Raw genomic sequence first — 25,375 nt, 5'->3', positions numbered from 1 at the left:
AACCATGGATACCGGACACTTGATCAGTTTGAGTCATACATACGAAGAAACGCCTGAATTCGAACAAGGCCCAACCCTTGTCAGATTTGCCAGAAATTCAGTGAAATGGAAATATAATTTGCAAAGATAATCATAGCAATCGATATTATTTGTTTGACGTCGTCATCAGATTTTCAGAATACACTCCGTCCTTTAGTTACTCTCAAGGGTTCTATTTGTGGTGAATTCGAATCGCAGAAATCGACCTTATGTTTGGCTTAGCCGCTTTTCGCATATTTTATATTTGGAACTCTTTTTGGAGAGGCTGTACATACCTGCGAATCCAATTTGATCGGTAGAATTCCAACTTTCCAAATTGGATTTTTTTTTGTAAGTATTCATTTATTTCTAGGAGTATCAAAAATACAAAAGCAGAGCAAATGGTCAGCATATTGGCCCTTTGTCTAGCTCTCTTGTTCCACACTGGATTCAAAATACTGGTTTTCATGGATCCAGCTGCTAAAGAATCATGTGGCTGTTCGTTGAACTTAAATCTCAGGAGTATCCTATTCCTCAGTTCGGTTTTCATGTATTTAAGCACGACCAAGATTTTCCCCCGCCGTTATCGTAAAGTACCACTGGTGGCTCAAGGAGTGGTTGAATTTTTCATATTTTTGATAGCCATCGAAGTAGCAATGATAGCCATCTGGTGTCGACTTGAAGTTCTATTATTTAAAATATTCGATTGTATGGCAGGATCCACCGAGTCTTTCCTGTACAACCGCATAGCTGGTAATAATTTGGCGGAGTTTTTGGTTACACTATGCAGCATGGTGACGTTTACTTTAACGGCCATCGGAACTGGATACGCAGAGACGACCTCAGGCTTATGTTATGCAATGTTTGATAAACTTGATATGATGTTGAAAAGACTACAAAAACCGACAACAGCTACGCTGCCTCTAAATTCAGAACCGAATGAAATTGTGCGTGTTACCAGACAATCGCGATCGCGAAGTCGAAGAAGGAGAAGTAATACCCCCGCTAACTTCTATGAACCATGGCAAACCACAAGGTAAAAAAATTATAGGGTTATATTATCCTGATCATGTGAACAACTTTTTTATAAAACACCAATATTGACCTTTATTGTAATATTGATTGTTGATATCATTCGTTCACTAGGCAAACGCGATCTCGAAGTGGAAGGAGACGAAATAGAACAATTAACTACTGCGAATGAGTATGACCTTCATCTCCAAGACGAAGTTAGAACAAAATACGCTATATTTTTGAAATTATACAATTTACTAACTGGACTGGCAAACGTTGTTCTGCCATATAAATTATTTCAAGTGAATATTTTGGTTGTTAAATAAAAAAACAAATTAAGTGTGTGTGTGTGTGTTTGAATGTTTTAACTATATATAAAAACTAGCTGATCCGACAAACTTCGTCTCGCCCAAAATAGATATTTTGATTTGAATACTTTCAAACATCCACGTTTTCTTACTAAGTGAACGTTAGTGAGTCCAATACAACAACAAAATACAGGAGGCTAAAATCGGACCATCCCTTCTTCGAGTTTTCCGCTTACCAACAGATTTTGCCTTACATTTTTATTTATATTGATAGATATAAGATAGGGAAATGCGTTATTTCGCCTGAAAATCCATTTCCACTTACGAACAAAGATCAATTTCGATAGCGCAAACATCGAATGGAATAACAACGCTTGAATTTTCCGAATTTACCGACCTTCCTTCAGAGTTTTCCGAAAATTTTCCGGTTTTTCTCTCTACTATATTGATCTACGGGAAGAGACGAACACAACAAAATAAAGAAGGCTGAAATCGGACCATCCGTTTTCGGGTTTTCCGCTTACCAACAGGTTTTGCCTTACATTTTTATTTATATAGATTAATCGGATATGTTCGATAAAATTGAACGAATGGAACGATTTCAACGAAGGTGTGTTTGATGTTTATCCTGTCGGAAACGACGATGCACATTTTCTTTCCATAAAATAAACTACATAAACTTTCCATAAACTGTGAAAACTTCGTGACTCTTGCATATATTAAGAAAAAAGTATCGCAGCGCTACATTGGTTTGTCCCGCCCAAAAATGATTTTTTGATATGAATACTTTCGATACTTTTTCAAGAACGTTTGCGGGTCCAATTGCATCTCTTCATTGATTGATTACCCTTTGACCCAATTTCATTTTACTATAAATTCCCTAGTAAAGCATAGTTCATCTTAAATCTGGACGCATTAAAACGGGTCTATCTCGGAGCTATGTGAACGAAATAAAAATGGTATGTACTCAAAATGTAGGTCTTTTATTGAACTTTAAAGGAAAAATAACAAAAAAATTATTTCGATGTGGTTTTGATGAAATCTCGAACTTTTCGGCGAATACCACTCATCATAGTTTGGACACCATGTTCGCTGACCTCAGCGGCCATTTTGTTCCACCATCTCTTCATCTCTGTTGCATCTCGAGTGGTCCTACCACTCTTCTTCATCTTCTGCTTGACAATTGCCCAATATTTTTCGATAGGGCGGAATTGAGAGCAGTTTGGTGGGTTGATGTCCTTTCCGACAAAATCCACCCCGTTGTCTCGATACCACTGTAGTACCTCTTTGCTGTAGTGGCAGCTTGCCAAATCTGGCCAAAACTTTACTGGTCCTTCGTGAGATCTAATGTACGGAAGAATACGTTTTCTCAGGCATTCCTCCTTGTACATTTTGGAGTCTATGGTCTTGTTTGTCACAAAAACCGGGGTTTTTCGTCCGCAGCTGCAAATACCTTGCCAGAGCAAATACTTTCTTGCTAATTTATCGGCAAAAACGAATTTGAATGTGCCGGGGACATCACCCCGACCAGTGGCTTCATTAAATTTTTGGCCTGGAAGCTGCCCAAAATCCATCTTCACGTACGTTTCGTCATCCATGAGGATGCATCCGTCGTACTTCGTTAGAACCTTGTTGTATAACTTCCGGGCACGTCCTTTGGCTACTACATTCTGCATCAATGTCCGGTTTGGTTGATTACTGGCTCGATAAGATCGTACTCCTTCGCGCAGACGAATCCTTCTGACGGTGCACCGGTCGGTATTGAATTTATATTTTCATAGTCCGACTGTCATGGGTTTGCCTTGATCGTTCTTAACACCTTCAAATGCAGTTTCCGTTCCTTAGTTCCACTATGACTATGTTCCACTTGGTATGAACCTGCCGATCGATAGTATGCATCTCACGGAAACGTTCGAGAACGCTGCACCCGGACAATTTGGCCATTTTCAACGATTTCGCGATTTTTGAACCTGACCACGTTGGGTTTTTGACGTGGGTGTCCAAAATTGATTTTCGTTTCGCGGCTTCCATCACGTGTAACTTTTTTGAAACAAAACGAATCGTAATGAAATTTTCAGCACTGATAGAGGAAACATTCCAAAACAAAGTGCTGTCAAAACATTCTAGATCCGACCACTAGGAGCGCTGTGGTCGAATATACAGTGCGTCCAGATTTAAGATCAACTATGCTTTACTTCTACCAAACCTCGTCATTATAATATTTTTTTCAGACACAATTCTCGTTCAAGATTCTTCAATCACTTTCAAATAACATGTTTCTCAGTTACATGGAATACACATTTGATACAAAAGATATATTAAAATAAAGACAGTTCATATCGGACGATTCCTTCCTCGAGTTTTAGCGATCCATTTTTATTTATATAGATAGAAGACATAGGAGTACCATCACCTGAAAATCCAATTCTACTTTCGAACAAAGTTCAATTTTGTTAGTGCAACATCAAATGGAACTAACCAACGTTTATCACGATGTATTTGTAGAACATTTGGGAATTAAATTTTCCGATTTTTTAAATTTTCCTTCAGAGTTTTCCGAAATTCGCTGGGTTTCGTTCAAGAAAAAACAATGATACGACAGACAGCTACAATGGAGCTGGTGTAAAGCCCTATTCGATAGCGCGTTATTTCGAGATTTTCATTCAATCGAGGAATATTCACATCGTTATTCTAAATTAATATCACAGCCGTATTGCTTCCTTTATTCATGGAATTGCAAATGTATTCATTGCTCTTCAACGAACTGCAGAACTAAACATTAATATGAGAATTGAATGGTTTACGCGGCTGAGGCGAATACGGTACTACTCAACGATTATCTATGTCAATGTCTGCGTTGTTGATATTTGTGAACTATTGTCCGCCATTATCAGTATTTCTTTGTTGATATTTTGGATATCCGCCTACGCTTGAAATCGTGTCGTTGGTGAAATCTCAAGAAAAACGCTACATACACCCATACCTCTCTATTCGGCCGCTCTTTATACGGCATTTCGCTATAACAGCCCTCTCAAATTCAAGCACATTTTCGATTTACGGCCTAAGATGTTTCGTTATAACGGCAAAAAAAAATTTCGAGGATTGGTTCAAACATCACTTTCGCACAAAAGTGAAAAAATATTTGCGAGACAATAACTTAAGTAACATACAAATTAGGTATGTATACATACACATATTCCATGTAACATGAAGTCGTTCTATTTTTATTTAAAGATTATTGTTGGTTTTTATGTATGTATGTAGTTTGTATTGTATGTTTTTTTGTTGTTTATGTATGTATTTTTTATTTAAATGAATTTAATTTTGGATTAAATTGAAATAAAAATAAAAATATAAAATGCGTTTTGAATGATAAACCATGTTACATATTTAACAAATTTGTAACCGATCTGATTGAATTTGTATTAGAATAATTGCGGCTTTTCGCTTTGCGGCCGAATTTCGTGGAACGTATCCAGGCCGTAAAGCGAGGTATGGGTGTATTCCATCTGCCATGCAAGGCGATATAAGTTTCAGATCACCGCATGAACCATGCTTTTGGTAACAGTATCGAACAGTCGCTCATTTTTCGGAATCCGATTAGTGTGAAACTCATTCGGGTTTGACGATTCCATCGAAATCGGCTTTTGTATTCTTGAATCCGTTCGACTCACCTAGCCTTGTCGCAAAACAAAGGTCAGAATAATCGATCCAATTAGCAATTCACTCTCCATCAGATTGAATTGGATTTTGCTTCGCAGAAATGGAACACGGAGCTCAATGTCGTCTATGTCGCCTTGCGTGGCAAGGTTGCCACATTTATACAATCCGATTGGAATGGAGTCGAACGGATTACAGAATGCAAAATGGCGATCCGTTCGGGTAATTCTGACTCGATCGGATTTCAGAACACAGATGAGTAGTTGATTAGTAGATAAACCTGGAATTTCTTTGACAATTGCATTATTGATTTTTTCAGGACCAAACTAAAAATATATGTATGCGATAATCCTCGCTTTTACCATTCATCCGAATACATACAGCAACGTGTGTGATCGAGTACGTGTGAGGTCGTAATTAAGGTCATTAAATACCTTTCTAACACACGCGCTGTAATGACATGACGATGCATTACGTTTTAGCCTGGCAAAAGCAAAGGCTGGATCGGCGTTGCTTATGGTATCGCCTCGCAAGTGAATGTATCGTTCCTCACGCTACTTCTGTTGATTGTGTCGTAGGAATTGCAGTCGTTCGCTCTCTACCTTCGTGTATATGTCGACCATGAATTATTTCCATAGCTCATGACATCATACGATACACTTAAAATGAAAGTTCATGAAAATTGATTCAAAATGAGTAATAATCTCCAGGAATGATGAAGTGTCTATGGTGGGATCTCGTTTTTGAATGTTTATGCAATATCTCTCCTGTCCTTTCAGGAGACCAGGGATTTTTTGTCTTGCACTATGGTCACACATAATCAAGAGCATGTCACTCAGAAAACATTCAAGGCGTGTTGCTTGGTATAGAAGTCTCAACAAAATACTAATGCAAATGACGCAAGTAAAACTACGTTGAGAAGGCGAACGTTAGGAACGTTAGTTAACTGAAGAAGAACATGGAAAGCGTCGTATGAAAGGTATGTGTGTGTGAGCTCCATATTATTGCTTCTTCTTCGAATCAAAGTTACTCGCATCGCTATGGAGTCGCCCACCATTGTTGCAGCAACATTTTCAACTACACGTGCATTGAATCTACATACGTGGTCATCACCCGGTGTTTTATCAGGATTGATGACAATAGCGCGACTGTCAGGCGAATTGATGTTACTTGCGCACATGTGGATGAAAGTTCGATGAAGAGGGCGAGCGCCATCTGTCATTTCACAACATAAATTAATTCGTTCTGTTTGAAAAACGAACGACGGTTATATTATCTGGATATTGCTTATACAATATACTTAATTCGCGATTAAAAATAGGGGACGAAGATGGAAATTTTAAATTATATGTATTGGTAACTTCAGCTCCCGATATCTTCACGAGGAAACAGGAGTACCTCAAAGTTCTGTTCTTGCCGTCACCTTCTTTCTCGTCGCCATGAATAGCCTGTTCCAGGTCCTGCCTGGGGATGTCTTCTTGTTTGTCTACGCGGACGACATTCTTCTGATAGCAGTTTGTGACACTCATACACCCAAAGATAGTTTTGAGCTCATGTTATGGCATCCCGATTTATTACATTAAATGAACCGAAAAATAACAGAAAATATTCTACTCCTCAATACGTGTATATTTCTCGTATAATACACTAGCTGACCCGGCAAACTTCGTCCCGCCCAACATTTGTTTTTTGTTATCAATACCTTCAAACATTCACGATTTCTTACTATGGTAAGTTCATGGGTCCAATTGCTACAAAATTCCTAGTATTTCTAATAAAACTCATCATTATAATATCAGATTATTTTCAGACACAATTCTCGTTCAAGATTTTTCAACCACTTGCAAATAACATGTTTCTCCGTTACATGGAATAAATGTTTTATACAGAAAATATGATAGAATATAGACCGCCCTTAATCGGACAATTCCTACCTCGAGCTCTGCTCTTATCAACACATTCGGCGATACTTTTTTATTGGTATAGATAGAAGAAGATATAGGAGTGCGTTTCATCGCATTAAAATCCATTTCCAGTTTCGAACAAAGATCAATTTCGTTAGCGCAAGCATCAAATGAATTAACAGCACTTGTCACTATGTAATTGTAGAACATATGGAAATTTAGTTTTCCGAATTTTACCTTTTTCATTCAGAGTTTTCCGAAAATTTTCATTTTTCATGTTTGGTTGGAATATTTTTGGTTGAAATATGTGTAATATTGTTATGGAACCCCCTCTCCATTTCAGAGGAGGGAGGAATGGTATACCATCAAAATTTCTCATACCCAAAAACCCTCACATCCCAAATAGTGCTTGATTAGTTCTTAAGTTATGCAGAAGTTTTTGTTTGTGTGCCCCCCGTAATTTGTGTTTCATTTGTATGGCAGCCTCCTCTAAGAGAGTAGGGAAAAGTATCTAACCACCGTAAAAACATTTATTGCACCCTAAAACCTCCACATGCCATATATGGTTTCATTTGCTTGATTAATTATCGAGTAATGAAGAAATTTGTGTTTCATTTGTATGGCAGCCCATCCTTAGAGAGGGGGGTGGAGAGTCTAACTACCTTAGAAACATTTATTGCACCCTATAACCTCAATATGCCTAATTTGGTTCCATCTGCTTGATTAATTCTCGAGTAATGCAGAAATTTGTGGTTCCATTTGTATGGTAGCCCCCCTTTAGAGAGGGAGGTGGATAGTCTAACCACCATAGAATCATTTATTGCACCCAAAACCTCCACATGCCAAATTTTGTTTCATTTGCTTGATTAATTCCCTGGTAATGTAGAATTTTTGTTTAATTTGTATGGCAGCCCCCCCCCCCCCTTAGAGAGGGGGGAGTCTCAAACTATCACGAAAACCCACATACCAATTTCCACGTTGATCGGTTCAGTAGTTTCCGAGTCCATAAGAATCAGACAGACAGACAGACAGACAGAAATCCATTTTATGTATATAGATATGCTAGAGCCAATATGAGCCAATACAAGCCAGGCAAACAGGAGACGCATTGGAATGAAAGCATATGAAAGCTTTTCGTATAGTTTGCCAAATACACAGCCCATACAGAGAAAGATATATAATCTCATTTATGCTCTCCTTTTTCCTCATAGAAAAAACTTTCCAACTTCATTTTATGATAAGGTGTAATATTATCACGCTTTTATACAACAGCACTAGTAGCTATATGGATAGCGTGGTCGTGCGAAACAGCTTTGCATTCCAGTCGGCCTTGGTTCGATCCCCATTGACGTCGTGAGGACATTTTTTTGCACAATCCCAAATAAAATGAAAAAAAAAAGAAAGAAAGACATGTCTGCTCCCATACATACAAGCCTTTTTTAAGCTTTTAAAGCAGCCTCACTATTTGTGCATTTGCCCTTCAGCACAGGAAAAAGCATTATTTCTGTCGAAGATGAAATGTTTTCTGTCAAGGCTAGTTTGGGTGTAGAATTCCATGCATCAGGATACAGGCAGCTACCAATGCCATCGGCCGGTGGGCGGCCGAGAGGGGGCTTAGACTTTCAGCGATAGTATCAATAATGAAATTGAAATCAATCCTCTGTTTTTTTATGATGGCCCTAAAGTTCCCAGAGGACCTTTGCCGTCTCAACGGCATCTCAACATACACGCCTCGATTTTTATTCTGAGTGGCATTCTAGAGTACGCGTGAAACGGTACGCAGAAATCCGTTCGTGTAGAATCTGCCAGTCTGAAAGGGAATCAAACCTGAAGCACCCCGCAAAAATAAGGCAAATAAGGCAAAAATAAGGAATCACCCGACAACGAGGAACTCGTCCTACCATCAGTATTCAACTTTAATTCCTCTATGACTCTTGAATTCGTATACTACAACTTACTATGGCGACTGTATTCAAAATCCTCATCGCTTTACTTTCTCCCTGGGGACGAGAGGTATGTATCCCGTTCCAGTAAGTAAATGGAAATGGGACACGTTTCTATGAATATTTGTTGCATGGTTATTAGGAAATGATTGAAGCATATTATTGAAACACGCATTGTCGAATCAATCTACAACGGAGATCTAATCTCTCAAAGGAATGTAGCATCATTGTGAATACATGAAACTTGAACCGATACAACCGCATTGTTTCTCACTTCGAATCTATCTATATATTTATATTAGGCTGTCAAAAAAGTCCTGCGGTATTTTTTTGGAATTTTCATTTGTTCATAAAATTAGTTATAATCATCTGTTTTAAGTCAAATATGCGGCGTTTTGTTCGATGACTTGTTCCCAACGAGATGCCAACTTCATAATACCCCTGTTATAGAAGCTCGCTTCCTTATTGGCAAAAAACTCGGATAGCCAATTTTCACAGGCCTCTTTTGTGGCTAACTTCAGACTACCTAGCTCGTTCGCCATGGACAAAAACAGGTGGTAGTCACTTGGTGCAAGGTTCGGACTATACGGCGGATGCAAAAGAACCTCCCATCCGAGCTCCCGGAGCTTCTGGCGCGTCACCAAAGAAGTGTGTGGCCTGGCGTTGTCCTGATGGAAGACAATGCAGCCTCTGTTTATCAAAGATGGCCTCTTCTTCATGAGTGCTACTTTCAAGCGGTCCAGTTGTTGGCAGTACCGGTCCGAATTGAGCGTTTGGCCATAGGGAAGCAGCTCATAATATATTATTCCTTGACAATCCCACCAAACACACAGCAGAACCTTCCTGGCCGTCAATGAGGGCTTGGCCACCGTCTGAGCCGCTTCAGCGGGCTTCGACCACGACCGTTTGCGCTTCACGTTGTCGTAAGTGACCCACTTTTCATCGCCAGTCACCATCCGCTTCAGAAACGGGTCGATTTTGTTGCGATACAGCAGCGATTCACATGCGTCGATACGGTCAAAGATGTTTTTTTGCATTAACGTGTGTGGCACCCATACATCGAGCTTCTTTGTGAATCCAAGCTTCTTCAAATGGTTAATAACGGTTTGATGACTTATCCCCAGCTCTTGGCCGATGCTACGGCTGCTACTATGCTGGTCTTTCTCGGCTGATTCGCAATTTTCGACGACAGGCCTTCAGGAGCGTGGCGCATCTTCGACGACCTCTACACCAGAACGAAAACGTTGAAACCATCGTTGTGTGGTGGAAATGGAAACTGTATCGGGTCCATAAACTGCACAAATTTTATTGGCAGTTTGAGATGCATTTTCGCCTTTGTCATAGTAGTACTGTAAAATATGTCGGATTTTCTCTTTATTTTGCTCCATATTTGCGACACTATAACTCACGAACGACTTAACCAAACAAAACACTGTCAAGGACTATATTATAGCGCGCATAAATACCTTTCCAACAAGCTATAGTATGACTCGATATAATGAATACAACTAGAACTACGCGCTTACAACGACACCACGCGGAAATACCGCAGGACTTTTTTGACAGCCTAATATAAATGGATTTCTGTCTGTCTGTCTGTCTGACATACAAATGAAACACAAATTTCTGCAATACCCGAGAATTAATCAAGCAAACGAAACCAAATTAGGTATATGGAGGTTTTAGGGCGTAATAAATGTTTTCACGATGGTTAGACACTCTACCTCACTCTCTAAGGGGGAGCTGCCATACAAATGAAACACAAATTTCTGCATTACTCGAGAATTAATCAAGCAAACGAAACAAAATTTGGCATGAGAAGGTTTTAGAGTGCAATAAATGTTTTACGGTGGTTAGATACTCCACCCACTCTCTAAGGGGGGGCTGTCATACAAATGAAGCTCAAATTTCTGCATAACTCGAAAGCTAATCAAGCAAATGGATTTTGGTTTGTGAAGATTTTAGGAGGCACGAAACGTTTCTATGGTGAATAGACACTCCTCTCCCCTCTCTAAGGGGAGAAGATGGGAGAGGTCTGTCTTTATTTATGAACTTCCGCTTAGTAAGAAAACGTGAATATTTGAAGGTTTTGATAACAAAAAACAAATTTTGGGCGGGACGAAGTTTGCCGGTTTAGCTAGTATTATTATAAAATACAAGGGTCCAACATTTTCGAAGACGATACATGAAAATTCTCCTGTCAGTCGCTTCCATAAACGTCGTCTCCTCTCTTACTACTGAGTCACAACGAACGTTTTCGCCGTCGAACATGACCAGTTCATCAGTTATCCTCGCTCTTAACGCTCATCAATTCATTTACTGTTGAAGCAAATGTCTATTCTGCTTGGCTTGGTGAATTAAGAGATCCAATATGCCGTAAAGTTCACTTGACGGTGAAAAATTAAACGAACACGGACCGTCGAAGCGCAGATAACGACGAAAGGGCCCTAATGACTTTTGTTTTAAGTTGACAGAGAAGCTACTTGAAGAAGCAAAAACTCATTTCCAATTGAATGCGAAGGCCGATGACTCAAAAGTCCCATGACGATCCTCAGTTGAATATGACTTTGTCGAGGCCTGTAAAATACAAAGAAATCTGAGAATTAACTTTTCAGTAGAATTTTTTGGTGGTACTGAAAAGGGCCGATGAAACCAAGAGGAGGTAACGTTAGACTTCCCCGTTGGATGACCAGAAAAGAACTTGTAGAAAACTTTCAGCTAGGACTTAGTGACTGATTAAAAGTCAGGGAGCGAAGAGTTTTGAAAGCTTCGAAGAAGAAACGGCGAAGAAAGAACGATGAAATAAAAAAAATATGGGTCTAATTGTTTGCGATAAAGACCAAATTTACCAATTTCTCGAAAATCACAAAGCTCGAAAAAGTCAAATCATTTGAAACGTTTTTTTCAAATTTGTCGGTTTATAATTTCGGATATTATTTGCGAATACGTTGAAATTTCATAAATAACTTTTGAGTAAAAAGTTCCGTGACCCTGGAAAGGTTTAATGATTTTGTAGAATCATTTCGAGAAGCAACGATCCTTTCTTGCCTTGGCGAGAACAATACACTAATTGGTCATATGTCGCAATTTGTTTCTTTATATCAAAGCACGCATTGCACTGAGTACTTAACGAGAGGCATCTTCCGTGCATCGCCAATCAACAAGCATTAAACACGCGTCAAACATCGCGAGAATGACCGTTTATGAAAAATCGTTTCTCGACTCTCAGTAAAAACCGTCAACAAAACTAGGAGCTTGTTGCATCAGAACAGAGCCGATGCGCACGATAGCAAATACGAATGGCAACTAAAAGTATCGAAGGTGTGCTATTCACATATACACAAAGCCAAACACTGATGGCTAGAAGCGACCTATAATCATTTGTACTCTTCTCTTTTTTTGTCTGCTTTGCCATGGCTCGGATGACTGTGTTAATTGCGATGCCAGATGGACTTCAAGTGAAATATTCGCTAGCGTTCACAGCTCGAGGAGAAACGTGATAAGCAGAATAAGCGACTTTTGTTATTTCGGACACAGAAAGATTCTGAGAATTTTCCTCAGAGTAGATGCAATACCTATACTCTAGCGACAGCTTAGGGGCTATCCACATACCACGTGGACAGAAGAAGCACGATTTTGGACACCCCCCTTCCCCTTCGTAGACAAGCGTGGACATTCCTTTTATCCCTCCCCCTGATGTCCACGTGGACACTTCTCCAGTTTTCGGAAGAAAAACAAGAGAATTCTATATTTTTCGCTTAAATTTAATTTCAAGTTTGTTTCAATTTTCTATTACATGTTTTTATTAATAGGCATAATAGCCTTATTAATAGTAACGATTTGTTTTAAATTCACCGATGTTGATATCATCTCGCTGTTCAAATTGTCTAAATCTTGTAATGTATTGCTAGTTGCGGATCGTTCAACACACTCGTCACATTCTCATTCAAACGAATAAACAGTATAGTGTCCAAATTCTGTTGCTGTTAATTTAACTGATCCGAAGATTTAGAATAACATTAGTTTACTATTCGCGTTTGTATTTGTATTGCCTGCATTAAACTTTGTGCTTCGTTTATGGGAAGGGATAATGGCAATCGATTGGTGGATTGAACACACTTTGAAAATAAAAATTATTTATCAAAATTTACTTCTCCGTATCAAATATGTTTTCTATGTAATTCAAAATTATATTAATTTTCGAGTGGTGAAAAATTTTAGAGGAAGGTTATGTCTAATAATGATTTTATATTATAATGATCAAATTTAGCAGTAATATCATAGTAGTTAAGTTGGGGTGAGGACTACGTGTTTCAAGTAATCAAATAACACCAAGTCAAAACTTCCATTCTAAATTGAAAGTAATATGTCTCAGAATCCGGATGTCGCAACTAGATGTTGACACTGTACACTCATGATCGCGGATTGCGAAATATTTTCTCGTCTTACGGAAATCTTAACAGTTGATATTCTGAAGATACCATATCTGGTGAATAAAACGAGTGGAGTCTTGGAAGCACCCTTGAAGCGTTCTAGATCGTTGATTTTAATACGTTCAGCTGCGAGCAGTACTTGATGGAATTCATCGAGACTAGTTGCTTGGTAGAAGCTCATAATGCAGATTTACTTCCAGTCCTACCAGACCCAGAGAACCTCCTTCGGGGTTATATTCAAATGCCCAATATTGTTTTAACTCAACATTATTGTTCACAACTTGCTACAAATGTGTATTTTTGTGCTCCCGTAGCCGAGTGGTTATCGTCACACATTATCATGCTAGGGATTCGAGTTCGATACCCGTTCTGGCCGGGGGCTTTTTCGTCAAAGAAATTTCTTCCGACTTGCACTGTGATCACGCGTATTCTCTAGAGCTTGCCACTCAGAATGCATTCAAGGCGTGTTATTTGGCATAGAAATCTCAACTTTTTGATTGGTATGCAAATCGTTAAAATCCGTTCGCAGCAAAAATAGTTATTAACGTTAACTTTATTTGATTAAAACGTGACCTGTATTCTGATTTGGCTCCCTTAATGTAAGAAGTCCTACGTAGAAAATATATTATATATATATTATATTTTTAGTGGTGCATGCGATAGAGAGATGTATACAGATTGTATTCATACAAATTCGGCATAACACGGCTCAGCAGAACTTGATATTGTTTTGGCCGTACTATATTAGATACCGTATCACTAAAAAGGCTATAGCCAGGAATTTTAGAGAGGTCCTTCCTAGGGCATATTCTTGAATGTCTGAACTTCAGAAATATGAAGAAAAGAATTGTTTTTTAATAGAATACTGTCTCAAATGAACTGTCACTTAATCAAACAATGCAGCTAGTTTTTTAATTTATGGAAAATATAATAGAAACCTATTCACACTTTTTTGGCTTCTGAAATGTTACTTGATTTTACTAACCTGGCTGACTAATCATTATATGGGCGCTGTTTGGTCGGAAATTTTCACAGTGTTCGAACGATAGATTGCGTATTTTTCGAGGTAGAACGGGTTTAGGACAAACAATTCTACCAACTAATATTTTTGGTAAGATTTGATTGTATGCATATTTGATTTCATTAAATGAGATTTTCTATCATCCTTAAGCGAATTTCAAAAAAGCGCTTAACACCCCTATTCAAACATCTGATTTATATTCCGCACTATACAATAATCTGGACCGAAAATTGAATCGAATTTTTCAGATTGCGATCATCCCACGAATAGATTTGGAACATGAATAACTTAATTTCATCACGTTAGGGTGGAGATATGATGGTCCTGATCACGAACAATTCTTTTCGTTTTCACCGTGAAGTGACGTTCGTGATCTGTCCGTAAAAAACATGAATGTTTCTCGAAAAATATGTCAAATAAAGTAATCTTGTATGTAATCTTCCTCTCGTTATTGCTTGTCATTTATCCGAACTTTTCTGATTTCCATCAAGTCAAGCAAATATAACTTCAATTTGTTCGGTTTCTCTTTCACGGTCTGTGTCACGAAAGAAGCGAGGCTAATTGTACTATAAAGTCAAGCTACAGCCTACAAAACTATTAACCACAGCTCCATTTTCACTCCATTGTACCCTGCAGATTGGAGGTAAAGTTAAATGATTCATAACGATGTTAGAAATGCCTAATTTTGTCAATTGTGCTGTGTGCTTCGCTTCCTTAACAGGCCGTCTCGACACGAGGAATGCTCATAATTTGTTCTGAGAGTGAATCTAATGTTTGCATGTGAAAAAATGTGTTCATGTTTATATATAATCACCCATCCCTATGATTTCAAGGAATCAAGTATTTAAACAAAATTTAATTTCACGGGCTGATTAAAAGTGAACAGACATTTTCCTGCTGCACTTGAACATCCCCTGGGAACCTCCCGCAGCTTCCCGTCGCTAAACTTTGTTATCACTGTCATTGATCAGAATGGCGTTGATAACGAACCTAAAGGAGACGAAACACACAGATGGGGGTGAATACTTTCCAGAGTTGGGTTCATAAAAAAGGAAATGTTGCTCCTGAAAGCGGAAATTGTGTCTACTCATCCTCTTCGACTATCTGACTTGTGCAAATCATCATAGAGAAAGAAGAATGGGTTTCTTCTCTTCAACATTCTCTTTTCTTCTCACTGTTCCATTAAACTACTTGTTGAATGTACTTCGAAGGAGGTTCTGTCTTGGGAATTGTGTTGTGTTGTGTTGGTTCTACGTTCCCGTTTTTGTATTGAGTATAATTCTTCAAGAAATCTCCTTTAAGTTTCGATTTTCTTTACTCTGGGTTCTATTTGTTCAATCACTTTTTGCTCCACCTATAAGAATGACATGCCACCAAAAAAAACTGTTCAACAAGTGGCCCACTCACCACGACTCCTAGTCACGATGCGGGCTGTCCCCATTCGGGATAAAAGATTGTGTTCGTTGGAATGGGAAGGACAGAAAGCATGAATGTAAAGAAAAAGCCAAGGAACGTGATAAAAGCATTTTTCGCTATTTTATATGATGTCAGTGATTTATTCCCATCCACGAGCACAAGTGGATGAATCCAACTCTAACTCGAAGAATGCTATCAATGTGAAGTGTTAGCAATAATCAATCTGGGTTCGTTAGTGTCTCGAGAGGTTGGTTCTATGTGTATCTATTGGATAGATAGGAACTGTTTTGGGAGAATGTTTTATTTTTTAATTTCAATGGACTTAACAGGGAGATTCAGTATACAGTTAATATTATCTACTACACATTGGACGTAGCATCACGTATCAAATCAACAAATCAACGTAATCGTTTCTGTTAGTCTAGTATCGGCGTGTCAATAATCAATTAGCCTAATCGTGCAGCACTACTTCTCCGTTCTCAATTCAACAGTTCGTTTCAGTAAATGTAGCATAAGACCACCAATTCACATTAATATGTATGTGTGCGTCCGTGCACTTGACTTGGATTTCAAGTTGTATCCCTCGTTTCCACATCATTCATATGTATTATGCGCGCCCTTCGTCAACCACCCCTAACAAAAGCTCTACAGCCATCATGAGATTTGCAATACTTCTAGTCTTCGGAGTCTGCCACTGCTGTTCTATTCTCGTGCTGTTGAGTATACTCAGAATGGTGAGTTCAAAGTGCTTTTTGTGGGCAAAATCGGAAAATGACCGTATCGACGAGAACATCACACCGAAGCTTCCGAAGATTGGTGCAAAAATATTCAAAGATAAAATACTAGGATGATTGTTCGAATAGGAAGAAAACATGATGAGGACGTTGAACTTTCGATCTCCAATGATCCATAGCTAGGCTTACCTGACGTACCTATTTTTCGACCACTTTTAGTTGTCCCGTGTTTTTATCAGTTTGTACCGTGTTTTGAGTATATAGAAAAAAAAGGGTGGGTCATATCTATGATATAACCGAAAGGTTGACGTGGGATTCCCGTTGGCTTAGAAATCATTTGTTTGTATTGATTAAATTATTGATTGAATGAAGCAATTTTCGAATTCAATTGAATTCAAGATATTAGCTGTGTAAGTAAATAATTTGAACAAACGTCATGTAATATGAGGCCGAGGACATAATGAACAAGATGCGATGCGGGCCTCGTTTGCTGGGAAGCTTCACGAATGCGGATTTCAAGCGGAGAAACTGTTGTGGAAAACGATGCGGTGCGATGCGATGCGATGCGATGCGATGCGATGCGATGCGATGCGATGCGATGCGATGCGATGCGATGCGATGCGATGCGATGCGATGCAATGCGATGCGATGCGATGCGATGCGATGCGATGCGATGCGATGCGATGCGATGCGATGCGATGCGATGCGATGCGATGCGATGCGATGCGATGTACCTTGGTTTAGCTGGCTGTGCTGGGGAATATACTTCGATGGGTACTAAAATTCCCCCCTCCACTTGGATGTATTTGTAAAGCGGATTCCCCCAGGTACATTTATTTTGAACTCTGTGTTGAGGAAACCGTGAAGCGGATCAATTACAGTGTGGCAGGACGGGCGTTTAGAAAACGCTTAACGGTTCACAGTTGTTCAATTGTTTATTTCATTAATAATAACATTTTATTCTGGGGACGCTAAAGGTCACGAGTTCAATTCTCTCTCCCGGCAATCTTCCAAAAATGGACGCAAAAATGATGAACCAGCCAAAACTTGTTGAAAGACACTATGATACAGAAAAAAAAACATTTTATTCTTGCGATAGATGCGTACAAAATTCCTATCAATTGATGCAAACATCGCCGCTTAGGACGTAGGACTACGCAATCTTTTTTTTTTATTTGTTGGTGTATCATTTCGGATAATATTTGCAAATACATCGAAATTTCATAAATTATTTTTTGTTAAAAAGTTTCGGTGACCCTGAAAAGGTTAAACGGCTTGTGTGGTTTTGTAGAGAACATTCCAGAAGCAACGATTCATTCTTGCCTTTGAGAGAACAATACACTAATTGGTGATATGTCGCAATTTGTTGCCATTCAGCAAGCATCAAACACGCGTCTAACAGATACACACAGTTGCAGCGATAAAAATGTAACATCGCGAGAATGTCCGTTTATGAAAAATCGTTTCTCAACTCTCGGTCAAAACCATCAATCGTGTGCTATTCCCATGTACAGGAAATAAACAAGTTCAAAGTTTCACACCCACAAAACCAAACACTGACGGCTAGAAGCGATCTATATTCATTTCACTCTTTTCTTTTTTCGCCTGCTTTGCCATGGCTCGGATGGTTGTGTTAATTGCAATACCAGATGCACTTCTAGTGAAATATACGCTAGCGTTCACAGCTCGAGGGGAAACATAAAACACAAAACGAGCAAAACGATCTTTGTTGTTTCGGGCACAGAAAGATTCTGAGAATTTTCCTTAGATGAGATGCAATACTTATACTCTAGCGACAGCTTACTTACTAAGCAAGGGTGGAGTATACTTCGCAAATATTCTCTTTTCACTATCCCCCTTCGGTGTTTCTATTCTATCGGCTGCATAAGTTGCCCGTTATTGACAGCTCTGTTCGGGAAAGCACACAAATGGACAGAAACAATGTATAGGGAAATGGGAATGTTTAAAATTTTCATCAATTTAAACCATATACAGACTATATAGACTTGTGATGTATAGCATATAAAACAAATCATAGAAAATTTCCGTTGGCAGCAAGAATAGTTATTAACGTTAACTTTATTTCATAAAAACTTGACCTGTTTTCTGATTTGGCTCCCATAATGTAAGACGTAGTCCTACGTCAAAACATTTGTAATGCTGTTATGGTGTACAACGATAAGTAATCATACGAACATTTATTGTCCTTGTTTAAAGGGGTGATGTATATGCAGTTAAAATTGTTGGTAATTTTGATGATTCAATTAGAATGATTAAAACCGATGTGTGTAATATCAGTGAAAACTGCTGACTGCTTGCTAGTTGGAGCGGGGATGGATATTGAACGAACAAACATGGTGAATTATAGAGGCTTTAAACGTTTCAGTTCATTCGCCTCCAAACGAGTATTGAAAATGGCTTATTTATACTCAATTAGCTATAAATCGACGGGGTTAATTCGCACTATCTCCTCTCTTTACAGTGTCCGTATGAACGAACGCTGCATTTGCACTTCGAGCGAGCGCTTTACATACGCTTTACAGAACAAATGTGTGGAAAAAATAGGTATGCTTCCTATTTTTTTTTTATTTAAACTATTTATGAAAACTCAGAGAATTTTCATTCATCAACATCCATTAGCAATAAACATAGTTACATTATTCCATAGAAATTTGACATGTTTTTTTATCTGGTACCCTTACTGACCCGTAATCTTGACGTAGGACTAGTTGATTCAGATGAAATACTGGAGGCTAAATTTCTTAAAACTATCGAAAATTTTATATCCATTCCGGGGATTCAAAGTGACATTATTAAAACAAATTCCAGTTCGTATAGATTACACGAATTATAATTAGTAAGATAAAGAGGTGGAACAAATAATCCGTGCCAGTTGCGTCTCATGCCCAAATCATTCATGAAAAACGAAATACACGTCCCAATCAATATGTTTAGGTCATCAGCAACTTCTCTAACAGTGATTTAAAGAGTGGCCAATACTATCATCTTCAATTTATCAATGTTTTTATCTGTTGTTGACGTGCTCGGGCTAAACATTCAAAATAATCGAGCTTGTCAGCATTAATGAGAGACATGAGTAGCAACATAACACTACGAAAAAAAATTAGTGGGTTATATCTATGATATAACCGCAAGGTTCACGTGGAACTACCTTAGCTGAGCAATCATTCGTTTGTATTGATTAAATTCTTGATTGAATGAAACAGTTTCCAAATTCAATTGAGTTCAATATATTTGCTCTGTGAGTGAAAAAAATGAACAAATGCCGTGTAAAGTCAATTCATTTATTGTGATTGATTGTTCTTCGTTACAAGTAAATTTAATGACGGACCTTTTACGTTTGGTATGATGACTAGAACAAAATATATGTACGGAAGAATTATCAAACGTTTGATGAACCAGCCTAAGGCTGAAAATCTTTCCAATAAAGACAAAAAAAAATTATCAAACGATTATTTTATTTTACATTTCCCTCTGAAGTTTACATCCCAAAAGTGTACATACTTCACGAATCTCGAATTTGCTTGAAACTGGGAAGTTCATTCGCTTCTAGTGGCTGCACGATTTTCCCAGGTTCCTAAGTTTAGATGATTATGTTAGGACAGACATATTCCACTCTGCACAAAGGCAAGCGAGGACAAAAGTACTCGCAGTTTGCATTTATTTGCAGAGCCGATTTCCCCAGAAACCACAGTTTTGAAGTCTGTGTTAGGGAAACACATTTCAATCGGAACAAAAATACCCCCGATTTGTATGAATTCGCAATGCCGATTTCCCCACGCTTCATGGATTTGAAGTCTGTGTTAGGGAAACACATTCCAGTCGGAACAAAAATACCCCCGACTTGCATGAATTTGAAATACCGATTTCTCCAGGCACCTTGGTTTAGAAATCTCTATTAGGGAACACATTTCGGTGGGAACAAAAGCTCCCCCTACTTTCGTGTGTTCTTTTTCTTCTTTTTGGCTTTAAGAGGGTTTAAACTTTTCAGTTCACTCGCCTCTAGGCTCTTTCGTGTGCTTGCAATGCCGATTTCGCTGCTTGGTTTTAAAGTCTGTGTTAGGGAACATTTTTCGATGAGAACAAAAGTCCCCCTACTTTCATGTATTTGCAATGCCGATTTCCCCAAGGCTGCTTGGTTTTGATGGCTGTGTTAGGGAAACCGTAAATCGGGCCAATCAAAACGATGCAGTTAGGGCGTTAGATAACGCCTAATATTTTACAGTTATTGTCAATTGTTTATCTAATGAAAAACAACATTTTGTTAGTTGCGATAGATGCGTAGAAATATTCCCTATCAAGTGATGCAAACATCTCTCCTATCCAGTACGAAATGTTCGAGCTATAAGCATTCGAAATCTTTCATTTTTTTCCTGCATGTTCTGTGTTTAGGTTTTCATTTTACCCTCCATATATTCCGGTTAGACGTAGTCCCACGTCAAAAACTCAAAATCGAATATACGTAACCAACGGACATTCAAAAATCTTACTATACCCTCCTAGAATGTAACGCTTGATATCATAAATTGAAAGCTGCGAACGCCCTTTTGCATGCGAAATTAATCTCCAAGGCAATGAAAATATATTAACGAGTAGGTTCATTCGTCAATGAAAACTTCTGCTTCTCAAATTGAAAAGAAAAATTATAGGAGGTTGTGTCCAAGATACGACCGCATTGTTGACGTAGAACTACGCTGTTATTTTATATAAGTCGCTTGTTTATACCTTCGAATATTATTCTATAATGCTGTGAAAATTTAGAAACAACTGCATAGTAGTATAATCTCTGAAATGGTTTTTGGCGTAGGATTGCGTCCTTCGGGAACATATTGGGGTACAAATTGAAAATCGAAAATCGAGCACATCGTGAAAATTGTCCAATTTCAAACGCTTATTGCTCAGTCATTTCATGATGAATTGATGAAATTTTTGTGTCAATCGATTTCGGCACTCCATAACAATTGTTTATATTGAAGAAAATAATATATGTCATGAAACTAACTATCGAACAATTGAAAAATCTCAACCCCTATCCTAACGAAAATATCCATTTCTGATTGGTCGAAATTGAGTACACATGCGGCGGGTCCCTAACAGAGCCATCAAAACCAAGCCGCCTGGGGAAAATCGGCATTGCAAATACATGAAAGTAGGGAAAGCTTTTGTTCCCTAGCCTAACGGAATCCTACGTCAACTATGCGGTCGTGTCTCGGACGCAACCCTCCTGTGACTTTTTCATTTTAAAATCAGTTGACGATAATTGATTGATGATTTATTCTTGCCCTCGCAAAACAATTCACTAGCAAATCGTATGTCGCAATTTATTTCATGTCAATGCATTGAAAATTTTCCTCGAACGCTATTCCGGTGAGTTTTTTTTCGCAATAAACATAGACTCGGGTACAGTCGATTATATACATGCACCATTATTCCACATCTCATAACTACATCAATATATCTTTGGCACCGCTTGGAAACAACTACAATGACAACACTTGCAAGTATCCAATATTATGCTATATGATATTCAGTATTGCCTCAGTGGAATCGCACCGCTAGGCATCGTTCGTACAACGTAAACCAAGCGCCAAACAAGCGTTCGCCATAGCATGCATACAAAGCCATTACATTGGTGGCTTGAAACTACTAGGAATATTAACACTTCTCATAATTTTGCGCTATTCTCAAAAGAAACGCTTCTGTTAATTTTACTGGCCTTGGAAAAAGTTGCATTACTTTCTCATGCTCAAGAGAAGCACAGCTGTCACCCTTAGTGGAGGAAGTTTTGCTACTGGTAGGCGAAACCTAATCACATACAAAATTCGAGAACGACATTTACTTTCTTGGTGACTAAACAAGCGAAATAAACTCTTTTGTCAATATCAACAACCTGGAAAACAGTAGCATTGCTTCATTATGATCAAGATTAGCGCAAATGCAATTCTAGTTGAAGGCAGATTTGCGACTGGCACGTGCACCCAAAATAACTTTTAACATTTCAGTAAGACATTCAAGATGCTTGGTTTTCCCCAAATATTTTTTGGGGTTTGCACAACCTTAACGCCTGCTTCGCCATAACGTCAGTTTAATTCATTGATGCATTCTCAAAGGCACCAACGAAGCCCTTATGATGACGGAAAATAAACAATGTTAACTGTTTGGAAAAAGACTGAATTATGCCAATGAGCTTGTACTCTGCTGTAACACCCATCGATGCGAATTCGTTGATGAGTTTGTCAAGAACGACCGCCTTCACCGCCAGCGGTGGGGGAGCTTGGTTTTGGTTGCTGCCTTGGTAACGACGCTTACATTTTCGATCGACGCGCCGAAGTCGCCTACTTCGCTGTTGTTCGATGCGGTGTCACACTCGCGAAGGCTCGGTTCAGTGCGAGCGCTTTTCACTGCATCAACATCGCGTGCATCATTAGATGACGCTTGCCTCGAAATTTTATTGGCAATGCGTTCGTTTTTTGCAGGGCTCGAGCCTGCCTTCCTCTTCTTCTTGCTCATCACACAGCGTCAAATTTATGACGCGGAAAGAAAACACACGATACGAATAACGCGAAAAAAGAACAGAAAAACCAAACGACGATATCCAAGTTGGATTACCACTGGTGGGGTCCAATCTTAGATCGAAGCGCAGCGAAAGCAAATTGAACTGGATTGCTCAACAGTCCGATGCCGAATGAAAGTTTGCCTCAGCGAGATCCACTGTTTATACTCAAAGTATTCCCCTTCATTTTTCTACTTTTCCTTTGTTCACGGAGACTTTAAATCCTACGATTGCTCCTTCGTTGGTTGTCGATAAGTTGCTCGTTATTGACAGCTCTGTTCGGGAAAGCACACAAATGGACAGAACAAATGTATGAGAAAATGGAAACGCTTAAAGTTTTCATGAATTTTATCCAATTACAAACCAGGAGATTCTAATGTATAGAATACTGAACAAATCTTAGGGAATTTCCGATTCGTTTAGTATGTAAATCGCCAAAATCCGTTCGCGGCAAAAATAGTTATTAACGTTAACTTTATTTCATAAAATCGTGACCTGTTTTCTGATTAGGCATCCTTAATGAAAAACGTAGTTCTACGTCAAAAACGGACGAAATGAATGGAACAGGAGAATCGATGGTTCAGTATTCATAGAAAAAATACTGAATTCATTTCATCCTGATAGACTGAAAGGAATCTATCGATAATGGCCCTGACTGAGATGAAACTAACAAGTAAAAAATCTTTTTTTTGGTTTTGAAAACGGCTGGTTCGAGTTGGTTGAACTGTTTTGCCCAAATATGCATGATTGACGTAAGTGCCATTTGTGTTGTTCAATTGAATTAAAATAACAAAAATTTCTAAAACCAATCCTGACTACTTTCGACCGTTAATATTTATTTAATAGAGACAGTTTATATAAATTATTCAAAGTCTCGATTATTCAGCAAGCAACAAAAAAGGCGTTTTCTATCACTGAGTGGTGTTGGTGGATACGCCAATCATGCATGTTTTGACAGTGGAATGGGACATGGCAAACATGGAAAACATGTATATTCAATCAAGTAAAAAAAAACCACTTTCAGGTTTTCTTTACTGATTGATGGAACCAGAAGCAGCATCGAGTTAACGGAGTTTTATATGGAAGAGCAAATAATTTTAGTTTCGTTTTCCAAAAATCGATTTGATTCGTTCAGCTACTGGTTAACACGTTGAGTGCCACGGTTCTATGGCGACTGTATGGAAATTTTTTAACGTATTAGGGCCAACGTTTCTAATCGTAGTGGAAAGTATTTTTATTCGAAAGGGAATGCTTAAAAGCATATATGCTTATATTAGTTACCTTCATTATCATATGTTATACTGTCAGTCACCGGTCACTGACGTTGCAGTCAACGTGTTAAAGTGTTTTCTATAGTAGGACTACGCCTTTCAGTAAGGGTTCCGAATCAGAAAACATGTTTTTATGAAATGAAGTTAAAATTAATGAAAATTGGAAGCTTTCCATTTTTTTCTTACATTTATCCTGCCTATTTGTGTGCTTAACTACCCCTGCCGTCAGGAGCGGGCAATGGGCTACAGAGTATTAAGTCTCTGAAGAACAGAGAAACAAACATACCTGTTTTAAACTTATTTGACAGAAATAAGCCATCCGAGATTTGAAATCACATTCTCAATCCAGACAGCAAGCAGACAACTATTTTATTTTCGAATAATCTTTTCTTAATCATTTACATTTCAGTTGCCCTCCGAAAGACGCTGGAATACACGAGATACGCGAATCAAATGCAGCGTTCTATCTAGAGCAATGAGAGAGGAGAGAGGAAATATTCCGACCTGAGAATCTCCATTTCTCGATAGATCGCAGAGATATTTGCAACAAAAAATAAAAAAAAAATCTAGGCATTTATTAAATTACAGAAAATTATACGTTCTTTGAAACTAACTACTGAACAACTGGAAATTATCAAGTATTATCTGAATGAGAATATGCGCTCTGATTGTTCGAATGGCATAAGCAATTTTTGCTTCTTCAGTTGTGCTGTAAGAAGCATAAGCAATTTTTACTTTTTCAGTTGTGCTATAAAAAGTGCAAGTAAGTTAGCGATAATGATGCAACATGTCACGTTATATCAAAGTGGGATAACAGATACGTGACTGCGACATACACAGTGTATTCTTTTGCCTGCCGGCTTGTCGGCGGCTGTTTCCGAATTTCGGAATAACCAGGAACCCAATAGAAGATGTATAAAAAAAGGGAACGTTTTTCTGAAAAGTATACGTTTTTTGCTTGGTTCAACTTATTTGGGTCTGTTTCGCACATGTCACGCTTGCGAACTCTGGTTTCTCGAAAAATTGATTATTTTCCAAATCTGCAAATGCGCTGCGAAAAAAAAACAATGACATTGAGA

At 38.4% G+C, this 25,375-nt stretch overlaps 1 protein-coding gene across 1 annotated transcript; it reads left to right on the top strand.

Moving 5' to 3' along the window:
• Positions 1-24,767, top strand: LOC129773296 (uncharacterized). The gene is made up of 4 exons (XM_055776894.1): positions 1-334; positions 392-1,054; positions 18,934-19,016; positions 24,706-24,767. Exons 1-4 carry the CDS (start codon positions 249-251, stop codon positions 24,765-24,767), a joined length of 894 nt encoding a protein of 297 aa, XP_055632869.1. The 5' UTR covers positions 1-248.
• The last annotated feature ends 608 nt before the right edge of the window (positions 24,768-25,375 follow it).

This window comes from Toxorhynchites rutilus, chromosome 3, assembly GCF_029784135.1.
Source record: "Toxorhynchites rutilus septentrionalis strain SRP chromosome 3, ASM2978413v1, whole genome shotgun sequence".
Lineage (NCBI taxonomy): Eukaryota > Metazoa > Arthropoda > Insecta > Diptera > Culicidae > Toxorhynchites > Toxorhynchites rutilus.
Note: the sequence above shows the minus strand (reverse complement) of the source record. Positions and strands in the feature narration are given on the sequence as shown.